Source organism: Fusarium fujikuroi, chromosome FFUJ_chr08, assembly GCF_900079805.1.
Source record: "Fusarium fujikuroi IMI 58289 draft genome, chromosome FFUJ_chr08".
Taxonomy (NCBI): domain Eukaryota; kingdom Fungi; phylum Ascomycota; class Sordariomycetes; order Hypocreales; family Nectriaceae; genus Fusarium; species Fusarium fujikuroi.
Window position 1 is genome coordinate 1,026,497 of NC_036629.1, and position 16,294 is coordinate 1,042,790.

Genomic DNA, 16,294 nt, shown 5'->3' on the forward strand with positions numbered 1-16,294 from the left:
GACTGCCTTTCAGCCAGCGGACCGGGCCTCTCACGTCCGGCCTGGGCATCACCGGCGACATGTTCAACCATTCAGCAGGCGGGCCTCGCCCTTCCGACAACAATGAGGATCCGTCGTATGGTTTCGCCGACCAAGGCTGGCACAGGTTCACCATGAACAATAACAACACAAATAGTTTCTCGACGGGAAATTCGCAATCATATCACGATGGCGGCGCATCCTATGGCGACTCATCCAGCATGGATTGGGCGCCAACTCCATCGGCAGAATATGACTTGCGATTCGATCAACACGACCCCATATCTCAAGATGTCGAACTCGATAACATGAGCTCTTCGCATGGTGGAGGAGGTGGCGTTGGACGCCTGGTTGCGCATTTCGAGAACAAATCTTTTGCGCCCCCTCTACCTCCAAGACCATCGAACGTCGTAACAAGCCCAGTACATCAAGAGCCTCCTGTTTCCTCGCCGTTCGGAAACTTCAGTGTCACCTCGCCTATCGTTACAAGTCCTCTTGCCAGTCCTGCAGAGCCCAACTATGGACTCTTGAGTGGTCATTCAAGAGTCACCAGTCCAATCGTTAGCCCGCCGCCCGCCCTCGCTTTTGGCGGATTTCATGATATACCAGTCCACAGTCCAGGTGTGGGTTCGCCGTCCGGTCCTTTCGGGAGTATGAACAGTTTCATGGTCAACAACAATAGAGTGACGACCCCGATGGAGACAGCATCCATGGCTGGGCCTTCAATGATGCCAAATTCTAACATGAACGCCAAAATCACCTCACCCGGCCCAGTTACCCCAGGTGTGCCGGGTACACCTGGATTTGCTATATGGCGGCCACCAGTACCAATGACTTCTAAACCCTCCTTGGATCAACCACAAGGCAGCAGTACTTCCTCAAACTCCGGCTATTTCGCAAAACCCCCGATCCCCTCTACACCTAAACCAGTGATGAACGCCGGAAGCCAGCTGGTCTTGGATTTCAATACCAATTCCACCTTTAATGCTAAAGGCAAAGCCCCAGCGAAGCCTCCTGTCAAACCACCCAGGCCTGTTCGACAACCCTCCCGATCATCAATGTCTACACCAGGACCTTTTAGCCCTCCTATTAAACAGGAACCCTCTACACCACAACTTTCTCAAGCCTCTACCTCCTCCATGCTGCCTCCGGTATGTTTCATGAAATTCAGATCGATATGACCTATTGCTAACTCTTCTTAGAATGAACGAAGAACTTCCGTATCTCAACGATCTCAAGCAGGAAGTCGTCCTTCAAGAGAACAGGTTCCGGCTGAGGCATGGGAATCCTTCAAGCACACAATCCGTAAACTGTATCTTGAGGAAAGGAAACCACTTAAAGAGGTCATGTCTGTCATGGCCGACCAGTATGGCTTCCAGGCAACGTAAGTCCTTATTCATCTCCCACTGAGTGCCATAACTCATCCTTTGTAGGCCAAAAATGTACAAGACTCGATTCTCGCAATGGGGTTTTGTGAAGAACAATACCGAAGAGGAAGTAAAGCGTCTGCTGTCCATGAAATTCCAGCGTGACGCTGAGGGTAAGGTGTCCGAATTCGTTCGTAACGGCAAGGTTGTCAACCTGGGCACCTACTTGAAGAGAAAGGGTGTTACCGAGTACGACTTGGTTGATTTCGAACTGCCTGCCGATTTGCCGGCACATATCAGATGCAGAACACCAACTCCGCCTCCAACACCAGGGTATCTCCAATCACCGGATCTCCTTCGGGCTCAGGAAATCATCATCAGCAACATGAGAAAAGCATTCTTGCAATGTCGACAATTCGAAGTCGAGACTGACGCCCAAATTGGATGGCAAACTATCATGGTGTGGGGGGCGGGTTCAAGTGATCTTCTTCTCGAGGCTAACCACTATTTCGAGATGAAGGACCACGATCAGGGTGGCCATTTTCTGATGAAGGCTTTCCAACAGCTTGAATCAGATCTGAAGAAGCTTTCTCCTCAGGGAATCAAGGAGTTGCTTCTGGGTATGGTTCATCGCGATCCAGGAATGATGACGGCACTCTGCAAGTATCTAGCGGCTTACTCGACGACTAACTTCGAGAGGTCACATCCCCTCCGGCAGATCTTCTCCTGCTTATATGAGGTGCAACAGAAGCATGGACCAGGCACACTATCGGAACTGCTGTGGGGAAGCATTCCAACCATCGCTGAGGAGCTGGAGGCCATTTATGGTCGCAAACATCCTTATGTGGCTCGAACATGGGTTGACCTAGCCATGTTTTATAATCATGTGAACCAAGAGCGACTGGAGAAATTGGTGGGAGAACTGCGACTGCTGCAGCGACAAATGGAGCAACGACTAGGTCCTGAAAGCGTCGATGTTCTCGTTCTGCGATATACAATTGTCCAGTTGATGTTCGCGGCGCACCCTCAAGCTGATGCGACTAAGCAAGCAACGATCGACCTCTGGCATCACCTGAGGGGCATGGGACTTCTGTTCCCTATTCGTAGCCAGCAACCGAACATGTTCTGCTATCATAGTCCCGTCAAGGTCGATCCTTGGACGAAGCGTTGTCGGCGTCGATACGATTCTGGTGTTCAATTCCTCGAAGAACATGTCGGGGTTCGCGTTGTCGTGTACTTCGAGGAGGACTTCCATACCACGGAGCATGCACCAGAACATATTCCTCATCAGCACCAGCAACGCCAGCAGCAATATCAGCATCGGCAGCCACAGCAGCAACGCCCACAACAGCTCCAAGCACAGGACTCGTGGGCGGCCGCGATGGGGCAGCAAATGTCGAGCTCAAAATATTCGTTCATCTGAGCAGGATCTCAGATCGTTTATTGTTCTTGGTCCTGATGCGTAGTATCAGGATCCGACGCATGTAATTCGATGAAGCCGGTGTTTTCAACAAGTATTGGTGACGAAGGCGGCTTCAACGACTGCACGATATACTACTACACGTGTCGCCAGTATATGTACATATCTTGGCACCGATAACTTTGGATTCGATCATGATCCCATTGATGAGTACACAGCCTGGAGTCTGGTACCGAGCAAGCATATCTTCTTTGTGGGTTTTAACGTCTCATGGACCGGCGTTTGTTCTTTGGGTTTTGCGTTAGCCAGCACGGCACAGCACAGCAGGATTTGGGGGAAACGTGCTTGAACATTTTGGTTTTGGTCGATTATGATATGACATCCCCCATTGTATAATAGTAACTGACGCGCCGGGTATTGATGAGACAAGACGAGGTTGGATGATGGCGGAGTTTGGGGAGTCTTCAAAATGACGGCGCTCTAAAGAGAAATGAAGGGGTTTACATGGAGAAGGTGCAAGGCAGGCGCGAAGGTTTGAGAGACCTAAGGTTGGAAGGAAGCAAAGAAGGATATGAACAATCCCCTCCACAACGAGGGAAGGCGATACCCTGGGCCAAAATTACAAGTCGATACCTTGGTAGTGAAATCAGGTAATACAAATAGACATTTATCTACAACAGTTATCTACTAACACAACATAAATTCTATGTTTTACACAATGTGTTCCAACAACATTACTGAGTATCTATACCTTTCAATTCTGTGGTTCAATGGGCGCCGCAGCCATGATCCCTGCGAATTATTTCCGAGCTATCCCCGGCCCAAAACGAAATCCTCTACAAATCCTCATCATGGCAACCTCTGCACAGCTCAAGACCCTATCATGCGCCTATCCCACCCTTCAGCCCTCGTGGGCATCTCTTCTACCCCCCTGAGACGATTCTACTCTTCATCGCGCACAATCCAAGGTAAGTAAATTCCCGCCTTCGCCCTCCCGAAGTCTCATCATGGATGCTAACCCCACGGCCCCAGAGAATGACGTTCTCTTCCTGCGCCAACAGGGTACCAAAGCTCCCAAATGGCATCTTACGTCCCCTCTTCGCGCCGATACGAAAATAAGACTTGGTTATGGTGCCTCGATTGGTTCATCCGAACTCATTGGTCGTCAGGTGCTTGATGTTCTGAATGATAGCTCCGGACGTCCTGTCACTCTTCACGAGCCGACCTTGGCTTCATACATCATTAACAGCCCTCGACAAGCCACACCGGTACGATACAGTGCCAAGCGCGCTCGATAAATATTACTGATATGGAATTGATTCTTAGATCTATCCCCACCATGCGAATACCATCGTGTCGCTCCTCGATTTAAACCTTCCCCGGCCTGGTGAAGAGGCACACGACGTAGATCCCAATCATCCAACCCAGCCGTTTGAGATATTTGAGGCTGGTACTGGAATGGGGAGCTTGACGCTACACCTCGCTCGTGCTCTTCATGCAGCGAATCCAGCTGTACCTCCAAGCCTGCGAAACACCCTCTGCACGGCACGCTACAGGACCGATGGGTTTGGTCTTGATCTCGCCGACAAGGACCAGGCTGCCCTCGACTCTTACCGGTCCAGCCGTCGCGCCGTGTTGCATACCCTTGACCGGAACGTTAAACACTCGCGTGCAGCACATAAACTGATTCGCCACTTCCGCCGCTCTTTGTACTTCCCTACTATAGACTTTCATGTCGGCTCCGTAGATGAGTATATCTCATCCCGTCTTGCTGAGACGGACAACCAGCCTTTCCTTGCTCATGCAATTCTCGACCTCCCTTCCGCTCACGACCACGCTTCCCAGGTTATTCAGGCCCTCCACCCTAACGGCCTTCTTGTCATCTTCACGCCCTCCATTAGCCAAATCGCCGACTTCCAAACTTGGGTTGCTCGCACAGGCCAGCCCATGCGCCCCGAGAGGGTCATTGAGCTCGAGGTTTCGACAACGGCTGACGGTGTTCTTGATACTGGCGGTGGCAAGGAGTGGGATGTCAAAACCGTTATCCCTAGAGAAAACCCTGAAGGCGCTGCAGTGCAAGTGATGCGACCAAAGGTGGGTGAGCGAGTCACTGGTGGTGGGTTTGTTGCTGTTCTCAGGCGATGGCCAGTTGATCAGATACGCTCACAAGTTGAGTCTTCTACACAGGAGAGTTCTTCTGAAGTTGAGTGTGGATTCGAGAATAAGGGAGCCTCTGAAGCTGAAGGCAGCCCAGAAAGTGAAGAAACTACTCAAGTTGGGGGCACGGCGGATGCTGAGCTAACGAAGACTGAATGATGTTCATGAATCTCGTACCAATCTATAAATATTGTACAATACAATCTGTATAGTAGACTTTTAAACCTATAGAGCCCGGACATTTATAAAGCAAACAATAGACGAAGTAACGGATGTAATAAGAGTGTAAGAACAGTAATGCCGCTTGCTATCTCGTTCTGGCTCCTCAAAGCATGAATGGGTATCTCTATGCAACATGCTCAAATATCAAGTCATATCCCCTCCTCACATTCAATCATCAAGATTTCATAATCATCCCTATCCCGTCTTTCTTTTTTCCCCAATTCTTTGCACTCCTTTTCCAAATTCTGCGGAGTGCAATGTCCAGCATTTCCCCCATATTAAAAATCCCCAAAAAATGACCCCGTAGTTTGGAATACCAGTGCATCCAGTGCGTGGTCTAACCCGACCTGCGGCACCGAAGATTAATCAAATAAGTAACAGAGAACTTATGCCTCTGCTGTAGAGGAACGAAATGAAATAAAGATTGCTTTCCGTGGCTCAATCTTGTGGTATAGCCTCTTTTCTGAGGAATGGGCTTGCGCCGCATGGAATCTTCCAACCTGTAATGCTTTCCAATTAAACTTGCGTATCTTGCGCAATGTTGTGACCGATAAGGAAAAGTAGAGGAAGAAAATGATGTGTTGTGTTAAGTGCTTAAACACTGGTGATGCGCTCAAGAGGAGCTCGAGCGCAGCAGACCATGAGCTTCAGGCTTGTACCGAGCTCTTCAGCTTCAGAGAGTAGAGACTTATCGCTCCAGAGGCTCTTTCCAGAGGGGTTCCCAGCTGCGTTTTCGTAGCACCGTGTGTACCACCATCGGCCAACCCGACTGACCATCTTGGTGATGCCCTCGTCTGCCAAGGGGCTGTTGTCGCTCATCATCTCGGATAGACTTGGCGGGTCCTTCTTCTTCTCAGTAATAGCTTTGCCCTTGTCGGCCTTACTGTCTGAGCGAGTGACGGAACTTGCCACGGGCACACCCACTCGTGCGGCCTTAATGGTAGTGAAACCAACCTTGCCAAGGAGGCGAACAATGAGATCCGCGGTTGATCCGAGACTAGTATCAGGCGTCTTCTCATTGATCCTCTCTTTGAGACGGCGGACTGTACGCCGGCCCCGGTTGCCCATGTTGTTTAGGTCAACATCGAGAATAGAGAGCTCGATGAAGCCTCCTGGCTTCAACACACGGCGAGCTTCGGTGAGAATGCTGCGGTAGTATGCTTCAGGAGCTGCGACAGGGAAGCGATAGACAACAGCCGTAAAGCTCTGAGGGGCGAACGGAAACTTGTCGAGGTGAGAGACGTATTGGATCTGGTGGTGGTTTGGAGGGCTGAGAGGGAAGCTCGAAGATGAACTCTTGAGTTCTTCAGGAAGGGGAGCGCGAGGAGACAGGTTAAAGAAGGTAGCAGCTGGGTATGTTTCCGCAGCGTAGAATGACCAGTCATCGTTACCAAGGCCATCAATTACGAGGATTGAGTGCCTCTTCAGTGATCCCTCAACAGGAACCAGTTCATGGCGAACGTCACTGAAGAGAACATGCCCGAAGGTAAGCCACTTGCTCACCGTCATTGAACCAACTCTGAGATTTACTTGTGCAAGTGGTGACCCATCCTCGGAAGAGGAGCTGGCATCAGATCGTCTCGTCTTGCGGGAAGATCGACTGCTTCGTCGAGATACCTCACCAGCCGCAGGAACCTCAGTGTTGGTGTTGCGGTCCTCGTATCCCGAAACAAACTTGGAGACTGAGAAGGGAGTGCTGGGGCTTGGGTGAGGTTGGAAAGCCGCCCGAAGGCGTTCAGTCATGTCAGCACTGCAAGTGCTGGAGATGGTTGTTGCCTTGGATTGTCGGCTTGCCTTCTTATCGAAGACAACCGTCGGCGACTCCAAGGGCTTCTCCTTGCTAGCCAGCTTCGACTCGTAAGTCTCAAGATGAAACGGTGTGCCTCGTGAAGAAGTTGCCGAGGGAAGTGCTTTGCCAGCATCTTCTCCAAGGAGATCATCATACTCATCCCACACCTCATCTTCTGCGGGGGGGTCATAAGGCTGTGGGATTACGGCAGTAGACCCAGAGAAAGCAAGAATGCCAGAACAGCTTGAGCTAGATGTACCAATGGTTCCCTCGGAGTCCTTGCGAGGCGAAAAGGCCAAAAACTCCTTTTCAACACGGCTCAAAGCAGGAGGGTTAGAGTCTCTAGATGAGAGGTTGTTGGTACTTCCGGCTGTTGAACCATCGGTAGTCAGATCAGGAACAGGAGTCGAGGGCCTCGAAGGTGAAGGCCCTTTGGCAATTGATTCCGGATCATAGACCTCAAGGTTCTCAGGTGCCAACTGCATGCTAGCTCTGAAAGGCCTAGAAAAGCTCATAGGCGACACATGTTCAGTACGGTTACTCACAACCTTGGGGATTCTTCCAACTTGAGGAAGTCGGCTTCGTCGGCTAGCAGTAGTGCTCGTTGACGGAGGCTGTAAAGTAGGCTTCTTGGACATCAAAGTCTGCTGGGGTACAGGCAGCCGAGGCTTGGTCTTCATCTCGACGCTCTCCCGCCTTGGGAGTTGAGTTGGCTCTGCAGGTCGCACTGGGGAATTGGTCGACGACCGCATCTCTGGTGTGCCTTGCGAAAGCTCAGGAGTACCACCAACACTAGGCGACTTTCCATAAACCTCGGCAAACCTCAAAACATCTTGAATGTCCATGGGCTCGCTGTCCTCTTGTTCTGAAGAATCCATCATAGCGTAAAAGGCAAGGGGTTTCTTCTCCACTGGTTTGACAGTGGCCGAGACTTTCTCGCTCTGCTTGGGCTGCTGCGTCTGGGTTGATCTTCCAAACAAATTCCACTTTCGAGGAGACCGCGGCCTCTTGACAAGCTTCTTGGGCGCAGGGTGGGAAGACTTGGCTTCGTGGGAGATCTCCCGTTGCAGTTCGAAGTGGGACTCATCAGACATGACGCTAGTATCAAAGCTTGTCATGGGCGAAGATGCATAGCCTGACGTGTTAATGGGCTGAGGCAGCTTCAGGGGGTCATCAGGCGAAGATCGGAGTCGATGTACAGATCTTCGGAAAGCCAAAGTCGACTTCATTGTAGGGCCTTCAGAATCGCTGCTCTCGGAGGGGCGGCGAGCACCAAAGGCTGGGTGTGGAGTGCGTAACATGGGCGATGGCCACAAAGTGTTTCGAGGCTGGTCTTGAGATGCTGCCAATGACTGCGTGCTTCCAAATCTTGACTCCTGGGTCGCCAAGCTCTGGGAGCTAACACTCCGAGAGATTTCAGAGCTTGCATTTCTATTCTCGATAACCGCACCTCCAGCGATGACCACCGGGTTGACCCGGTCTGCAAAGAAGGAATCATTGCTAGAACGGGGTTCCTGAGTTGTCTGACTACCAGGAGAGTTGCGCGTCATATTGCTGATACTTCCACTGCGTCTCTTGGAAGCACCAATGCGTCCATAACCTTCATGGCCTGTGCCAGCTACAGGGCCCTTGCGGAGAGTCTTCTTTTCCTTCTCATTCTTCTCAGCTTGTGCTCCGTTGGCGTGCTTCTTACGACTAAAGAACGGGAAGCGTGAGATAGAGGGGGTTGCCACGTTAGGGCTCGGTGTGCGTGTCATTCGAGGTGGCTCGAGGCCCTTGCCCTTCTTCGGTTCGGCTGTTGCCTTGGCTGCCGGTTGAGCGTACAATTCGCCTCTGATGGGGAGTTGTGAAGTTGATGCTGTTCGGCCTCCATGAGTGTACTGTGGCTTTGGGGGGGACAAAGCTGTTGTATTCGCAGATTCACTTCCGCGTCTTTCGGTTGATGGGAGGGATTGGGTGGAAAGATTGCTATGGATGACTGGCATGGGGTTGAACAGTTGAGATTGCATGTCGGGGGTGCCATCTCTGCTGGGTCGTGACGGGGGTACAGCTCTTGGGGAGGCGGAGGATTGGGCACTTCTCTCAGGGGAAGGGGAGCGCAGAACAGGTCTTGATACCTTACGCACCGACTTTGGCAAGGATGTCTCCTCACGAAAGTATTGTGATGACTTTCGTGGTGGAGGACTGGGTGGGGGAGGAGGCAGGTTCTTGGTCTTCTTCTTGATGGTGGCTTCTCGAACGGTGGAGTTCGACGAGGATGAAGTCAGAGATTCTCTAACAGCTGCAAGACCATGAGGATCAACGGTGATGGCATCAACCTCGTTGGGGAAACTTCCACCAGCTCTTCGTGTCACAGGAGGTCTGTTGAGGATGGGGCTTTGTAGCCGGTTCTTGTTTTGAGTGCGAAGAGGTGCAACAAGACCAGGAGACTGAGAAGCAATTGAGGTTGGCGTGGTGTCGCGACTATAGGAACCTGGTCCAGGTGACTCGGAGAACCTAGTAGATGGGCTTCCACTAGTTCCAGAAAACAGTAGGCTGGCTGGAGTTGGAGGTGGGAGATCGTGTGTCGCTAACCGGAACGGAACCTCAATGCGGTGATCCGAGCTGTCAGACGGACGTCGAATGTTGCGATAGCGGTCCAGTTCGGGGTAGATCACTGGTGACTTGGACGGTTTCTTTACCTCTACAACCTCAGCAATTTGAATCTCAGCAGGGCTGCTGGTAAGTTCTCTATCCAGATGGAAGCCGAAAGCAGGGTCGAGTGAGCCTTGGCGCTTGTGCTGGGATGAAGAAGAAGAAGAGTCTGTCCGGGATGAGCCAGTCCGTGTTGTCTTGACATCACCAGATAACGATGACTTCTTCCTGCGCAGAACGTTTGGGTTAGACCTTGGGTTGTCCATAGACTGGGCTGACGATGACGATCCGGAACCTCCACGATGGTTGACAGTTGATCGTGTGGATGCTGAAGTAGAAGAAGAACCCCACGATTGGGCCTGCTGATTAAGGCTAGGTCGTGGTACAGGTTGAGGAATTGACGGTCGTCGAGTAGTAGAAGGTTGAGGGGGCCTTGCTGATGGACGTGAGATGGAAGAGGGCTTCGGTAATGGCCGTGGAATCTCTTCCCTCCTTCCTGATCTGTTGAGTGGCTTTGGAGCATTCGAGATAACTCCAGGTTCAGTTCCCATTGTCATTCCCGGACCAGGCCGTCTTATGCGAGACGGCTCCGAGGGCCTGGTCGGGATACCAGACCCCAATCTGTAAGATTCCATCTTCCAACCTTCTTCAGGATCGATTTCGTATACTTAATCCCATATTTCGCCGGGAAGATTCTGAGTAGGTGTACGATATATATGAAAGTCAAAAAAGAAAGAAAAGTAACCGAGACCGTGAATCGGGAGAGCGAGGTAGAGTCGTCGTTATTAGTGTGGAGGGGATTCGTTGCTCTAAGAATTGGTGTGGGTAAATTTATCAGCTCGAAGAGGCCTAGTTCGTTGGGTGATGGTGTGGGCTGTGGGATGAACCCGCGTCTAAAAGTTTGGTTGACGGACGGTAGAGCTGGCGCTTCGGTTGATGTGATGAGTGTTTGAGGTGCGGGCTTTAGTACAGTAGTAGTGTCGTTCAAGGTTGGAGTGTAAGTGGAGGAAGTGAGACAGGACAAGGAAGAGGGAAAGGGTAATTAGATGACTTGAAGAAGTTTAAGAGATGAAGAGACAATGCAATAGACAAGGAGACACAAGACAGTGGCAACACTAGAGAGCGAACGAATGGGTATAGATGTGATAAGGTAAGAAAAGTAAGTACTGTAAGTAGTGGAAGTCAAAGAGGAGATGGTAGCAGCGGGGAGGGCCGAGACGGAAACGGGAGCATATAACTAGGAAGAGGTAGTATTTAGGCAATGGACGACCTTTCTGGGGCCATCATCATGAGTGGACGACGACATCTGGTACATGAATACATTGAGGGATGGGCAGAGGTACATGCTTGGTAGAGGAGAGAGAGGATGGAGGACTCTGACTGTGGCGTTTCTCCTAATCCTGGTCTGGCCGGGGACTGGGAGTGGGAGGTTGCAGGCATCGCCCTGCCAGGCATCGCATCTCGGGCGTGGAGTCCGCCCATGCAATGCGATGCGATGCGATAAAACCCTCCCCCGAGTTCGACTCATCCGTTTGGTCAGCGAGAGAAAATACTGCTGCAGCTGTAGTATCCATCGCTGCGGAGCACATTAACTCAAGCGTACTACTGCGCCGCGTTCCCTCCTTCGGGGTGCATATCCATATTATCCTATGAGAAAGCCCTCATGGCATCTTGACGCAGTGATTGGGCATCACACCCTTGTAGCGATTTGCACTCCCAACCCTGGTCGCCTTGAAGGACCCTTGGTGTGGGCTATCCATAGTGGGGCTTCACAAAGAGAGAGACAGAGACGGAAACGTGAGAGAAGGATATCTTTAAACGACTGGTTAACCTTGAACTGGGCTGGGCTGGACCGTTGACATTAGTTAATAAGTAGTTAGTAGTTAGTAGAGTGGACCAGAAAGGGATGGGCCGATGGCCGCTCATCATGGACCAATCTTGGATCTCTATAACACGGCAAAGTTGGAGGAGAGACAAAAGGGTGGGTAAACAATAAGAGGGAGGGCACAGATATGGAAAGATAAAATGTTATCAGCAAAAAGATAACATCGAATCATGGTCTAATACCTCTCTCATAAGAAAAAAGCCTGACCAAGAACTGATGCGGGTGCAGGGTATATAGTCCTGACATTTGGTGGTTGCGTCCCGTTTTGGAGTTGGAGATGATGAAGCTGTGTGATGGAGGGGGGGCAGGAATGGTATTCCCAGTGACTGATTATCTTTTCTCTTGACGTCTCGATTTCCAATAGTCAGGGGTCACGAATCTATGTCCGGAGCCGAAGGACAGAGCCGTGGGTGTGAAGACATTGAGAGTTTGGAGCAGGGTATTACCATCTCGATGGGAGTAGGATACTGTCCGTGACTCCGAGGTAGAAACATGACGGCGCTTGTGCCTTTTTCTTGTTCTTGTTCTTCAGCACAAATAGGTATTCAACGTCGTTGGTTGCATATGCATGTCTTAGACATGCATATCAAATGTCTCACTTTGTTCCTCTCCCACAGGTTGATCTGGTCTGCATGTCTCTGGAATGTCTTGCCCACAGCCAGCCTCACCTTCCAAATACGTTAATCAATATAATGAGCGTAAGCAAACACCAGGCACCTATCGTCTCGTCTCGTCTCGTCTGGTCTCATCGAGTACAGTAATCACGTTTGCGAGTAATAACAAAACTTTGACTGACTGTAGTGCTGCATGGACCTTCATATCCAGCGATGAGTGGAGCTGGCGTTCACATTTTTAGAATTCAGGGTAAGCTTTTACCGTCCCAACGGGCGAGTCCCGTTATAAAATCGCCCCGCATTGGGGAAAGCCTATCATTATCGGATCCTTCGTAGGATGATCTGACAGTATTCATCTCGAATTGTATATCTCCTTTTTCCATTTTCGCAATATGACTTGAAGTCCAAGGCCTCAAATCAACTCCTTCAGTGACAGGACTTGGTTGTCGTTAGTCGCTGACCGGGGGTGAGAGATTCTGGGGCGAAATACACCCTGTCGGTCAAACACCAAGCCCCAGACCAGCTGCATGAGTTGCATCTGCAGCCAAGGTAGCGGCCAAGTTGGTACAAGAATAGCATCATGAGAGGAGTCTGTCTTTATGGGGCCATTCTTTGCGGCGTCTATGCTAGACGCGAGAATGTTGGGATAGCAGCAGCAGCAGCAGCAGCAGCAGCAGTGTGCACGACTCTCACGATGCTAGAGCATGATACTCAACACTCAGGACAGGACTCACAACTACAGCCTTAACGTTCAGAGCCATCCCCGTCCCGCCTTATCCCGCTCTACGAATTTGCTTTGTCCCGTGAACACGAACGTCTCGTCTCTCGCCCTCCCTCCTATTCGTTAAAAATCCCAACGCAAAGCGCCCAGGAGTGTCAATCGCCAAAGGACTCATCGATACCATTGGTTGCTGTTCAAAGATTTTCTGCCAATGAATCACGCGCACTCGCACCCTCTCGTTTCATTCCACGACCCGTCAGAATGGACCCCAGGATAATGATAGCCCTCTCTCCTGCATGTCTTCTTTTCCTTGCAAAAAGTCTATGGTGAGTGAACGACTAATCCACAATGCGTCTCATCGTTCGCCAATCCTCGCTGCAAAAACTATGTCTTGCTCAGACCCCTGCACTTAACTATTGGCATGGGGTACTATAATTCGGTAGAGGCGATGGCGAAGAGGGAGCTCAAAGTTGGTATCCAGCAACAGCAAAAACTTGTTAGTCGAACAGATCGCTCAGTCACGAGCGAAGCGAAGGGCGATTGCGCGATATAGGCCTACGTATTGGCCAACGTACATAGGTACTAAGGCAGACAGCCAAAGTTCACCGCTATGCATTGTTAGTCTCGTGACAGGCACTTTGGACAAGATAAGACACCACGAGACCAAAAAAGCAAGCCCAGGCAAAACGGTCGGCAGTCGATAAGAAACGCACGATCCTGGTGTTTTCGACGTCATTCCAAGACACAAGGCATTCTCTGGAATCTCATACGTGCTGGCAGCCTTATCACGAGGTCAGGTCCCAAACGTTCGGTGAGAGTTTGAGCCTCTAGAGCCTCCAAATAGGACCCAGATCGGTGTGTGCGGCTAGGCCCTCGGCCCAGTCTCTAGAGCAAGCTTGGCTAGCTGAAAGACTACGTCGTAGTGCAAGTCGGTCCAGCTTGGATAGTGGCAAGGCGAGAATCATTAATGCGCTGGCAAGGCGGCAAACGCGTCTTGACGTCGACATCTCGCCGATTGTCCATGAATTATGGCATTAGTTTGCATGCCGTACCTGGATCAGTCTTAGATCTTGCTGCAGGACCGGCATGATTTGGGGAACATGTTTCCAAAAGTGGCTACAAGAGAGGCATCCCATATGCAGCATGTAGCTCCGCCACAGCAAAAAATTCCCCATATCCGCCACAGGTTCTCAGATCCTTGAGGCTGGTGACCCTGATTTCTAGGAGTTGAGATGCCTTCACTGACGTGGCAGATCGCTCGTGGCTGGCCACTCCGGCAGAGGTGAAGCCTCAAGCCTTACTCAGGCCAGGTCCCCCCTGTCCATGTGGCTTGTCAGTCGGCCGAGCGAATGAGGTGCCATCTGTGATGCTTGTCTTGTCCCTTGCAAAGTCACTCGAATTCGAGATCAAAGTACTCTCTACTTTGGGCAGCGGTGAATGCATGCAAATGCCCCGATGTGCAGCTTTGCCTCATTGACAACTCATCAAACTGCAATATTTGCCAGCCCGTGATGTGAAACGATGCGCAAGCCCAGCACTCTCGGTTGTGAAGCCATTTCTTCGCTTGCGATGATCGAGCGGGGCCTGGCTACACACTCGAGCACAACGATGGGCTCTAAGCGTCCAACGGCAACTGGAGTCGCTGGAGTCGGAGTGGTCCAATTGATTAGACGCCTCTACCAACCATAGCCGCCAGACGGCTCGGCGACCAGGGCTGCTTTATCGCGAGAGCAAGGGTTTTGCCCCCTTGATTGGCTTGTTGTCTGAGACTTGGCTCGAGCTTAGCGTCTGGGAATGTTGACAACCACACGATCAAAGCTGTTGGTGATGATGGTCCTATCTCGCTTCCTTCTTCTTTATAGTGTCTTTTATTCTACTCATCATCTCACCAATACTGGCCATTGAGGCATGGCAGCCACTGCACGTTTTGTCCGGGTCCTTTCGGAGACTGCAACTATCGTCCGAGAACGGAGATCGTGGCTTGCGTCGTTGAAGAAGCCATGAGCCCTTTTGGGATTGCGGGATTAGCGCAGCCGCGAGTATTTGTTTCTCGTTGGTTCCAGACGTTTTCGAGCCATTCACAATGTGTTTCCTTGGTCCGAAGTGCTGGCCAGACATGTCATTCTTCCGATCAAGGTGTGCCCCTTCTCCTATACTCATCTTTAACGTCGATCTGCTCAATGGCTGCAGATATCTACGAATCGCCAGTACTCGGATCATCCCTGAATGTTGGCAGGGCTGATAAACAGAGTCTCGTGCTTTGCTGCAGATATGACGCTCATGCCGGACTGTCCAATATGAAGCATCAACGCTGAACTTGGATAGCGTGGTCTCCCACTTGCCCGGCTTTCGCCCACTAGCTGTAACTTCTCAGCTGTTACCAGAGATGCGCCTTTTCCTGAAAGAGGACTGAAAATTCTTCTGTTGTTTCCCACTCCCCAATGAGAGCCTCTTAGTTCAACCGCCCACAAGGAGAAAAGTAAGTTGCACTACAAGTGGCCCTCAAAGGATAGGGGCATCGCAGGACCAGGACCGCAGCACCGGCAGTCGTGCAACAGCGCACAAGTCTCACGGGAGCTAGAGTCAAAGGAAGGCCTCCCCGTGATGGAAGCTCAATTCCGCCGTATATGTAGTGGGACCTAGGCAAGGTCATGGTGTTGAGTGCTAGTGGATATGCATGTCAAGCTTCAAGTCAGCTTGGCTCCATCTACGGCTCGTATCCGAACAGTCCAGTCTCTTTGCCGTTCCGGCGGCCAGACTAACAGAAAGTAGTCAAAAGTTAATCGAGCCCCTTCCTGTCTGACAAGATGCAAAATCTTGAAGATCCGCTTCTCCTTAGTTGAAGTGTAACCATTCGGATCGTGCGGATTCCTTCCACCGTGAAGGATGATCCTAGTAGACTCTTGCTCTACACAAGGCCACCGTGTTCGCACAACATCAAGATAGGGGTAAGGTGTCTATTGACGAAGTATGATCGGACGAGCCTTTGTGCTTTTCCTCACGGCCCCGAGCTCTCACAGAGGAGCGTTATGCCATCAGACAGCTGAATACTTGGACGCTTGGGTCGATATCGGCCAGTTCAAGCTACATGCAAAGACTAGCCGTCTGAGAAACCGCAGATTGACGATTTTTATTGCTCTTCCATTCAGCTGTCTTTCTTCAGGTCGTCTTCTTCGGGACTGCTACCAAGGCTGCTCATCACAACTGGTTAGATCTGGAGACAGAGAACTTACCATGGACCTCAAGATTCTGATTGATAGTGGGCATTGGTCGAACCAAAGACGCCGATTTCCTCTTTATTCATTTATCCTTGATAGTCTGCGCCTGAATATGAAAATAAAAATGTTGTACAAGTAGAAATGGTCCATTCACGTAAGTCTGCCTGCTCCGCCCAGTTTCAGCCTATCCTCAATTTGAAACCTTTTTACTTGCCAAATTCCATGTCGTATTGGTTATGATGAGAACTA

The 16,294-nt window shown here is 50.8% G+C and overlaps 3 protein-coding genes; 2 read left to right on the plus strand and 1 right to left on the minus strand.

Moving 5' to 3' along the window:
* Positions 1-59: 59 nt before the first annotated feature.
* On the plus strand, positions 60-2,808 carry FFUJ_12153 (uncharacterized protein; the record flags this gene model as incomplete). XM_023581725.1 has 3 exons in its annotated part: positions 60-1,169; positions 1,221-1,402; positions 1,452-2,808. 3 exons carry the CDS (start codon positions 60-62, stop codon positions 2,806-2,808), a joined length of 2,649 nt encoding a protein of 882 aa, XP_023434379.1.
* A 715-nt stretch (positions 2,809-3,523) lies between these two features.
* Positions 3,524-5,121, plus strand: FFUJ_12154 (uncharacterized protein; the record flags this gene model as incomplete). XM_023581726.1 has 3 exons in its annotated part: positions 3,524-3,773; positions 3,838-4,073; positions 4,132-5,121. 3 exons carry the CDS (start codon positions 3,524-3,526, stop codon positions 5,119-5,121), a joined length of 1,476 nt encoding a protein of 491 aa, XP_023434380.1.
* A 657-nt stretch (positions 5,122-5,778) lies between these two features.
* On the minus strand, positions 5,779-10,158 carry FFUJ_12155 (uncharacterized protein; the record flags this gene model as incomplete). The annotated part of the gene is made up of 1 exon (XM_023581727.1): positions 5,779-10,158. One exon carries the CDS (start codon positions 10,156-10,158, stop codon positions 5,779-5,781), a length of 4,380 nt encoding a protein of 1,459 aa, XP_023434381.1.
* Positions 10,159-16,294: the final 6,136 nt, after the last annotated feature.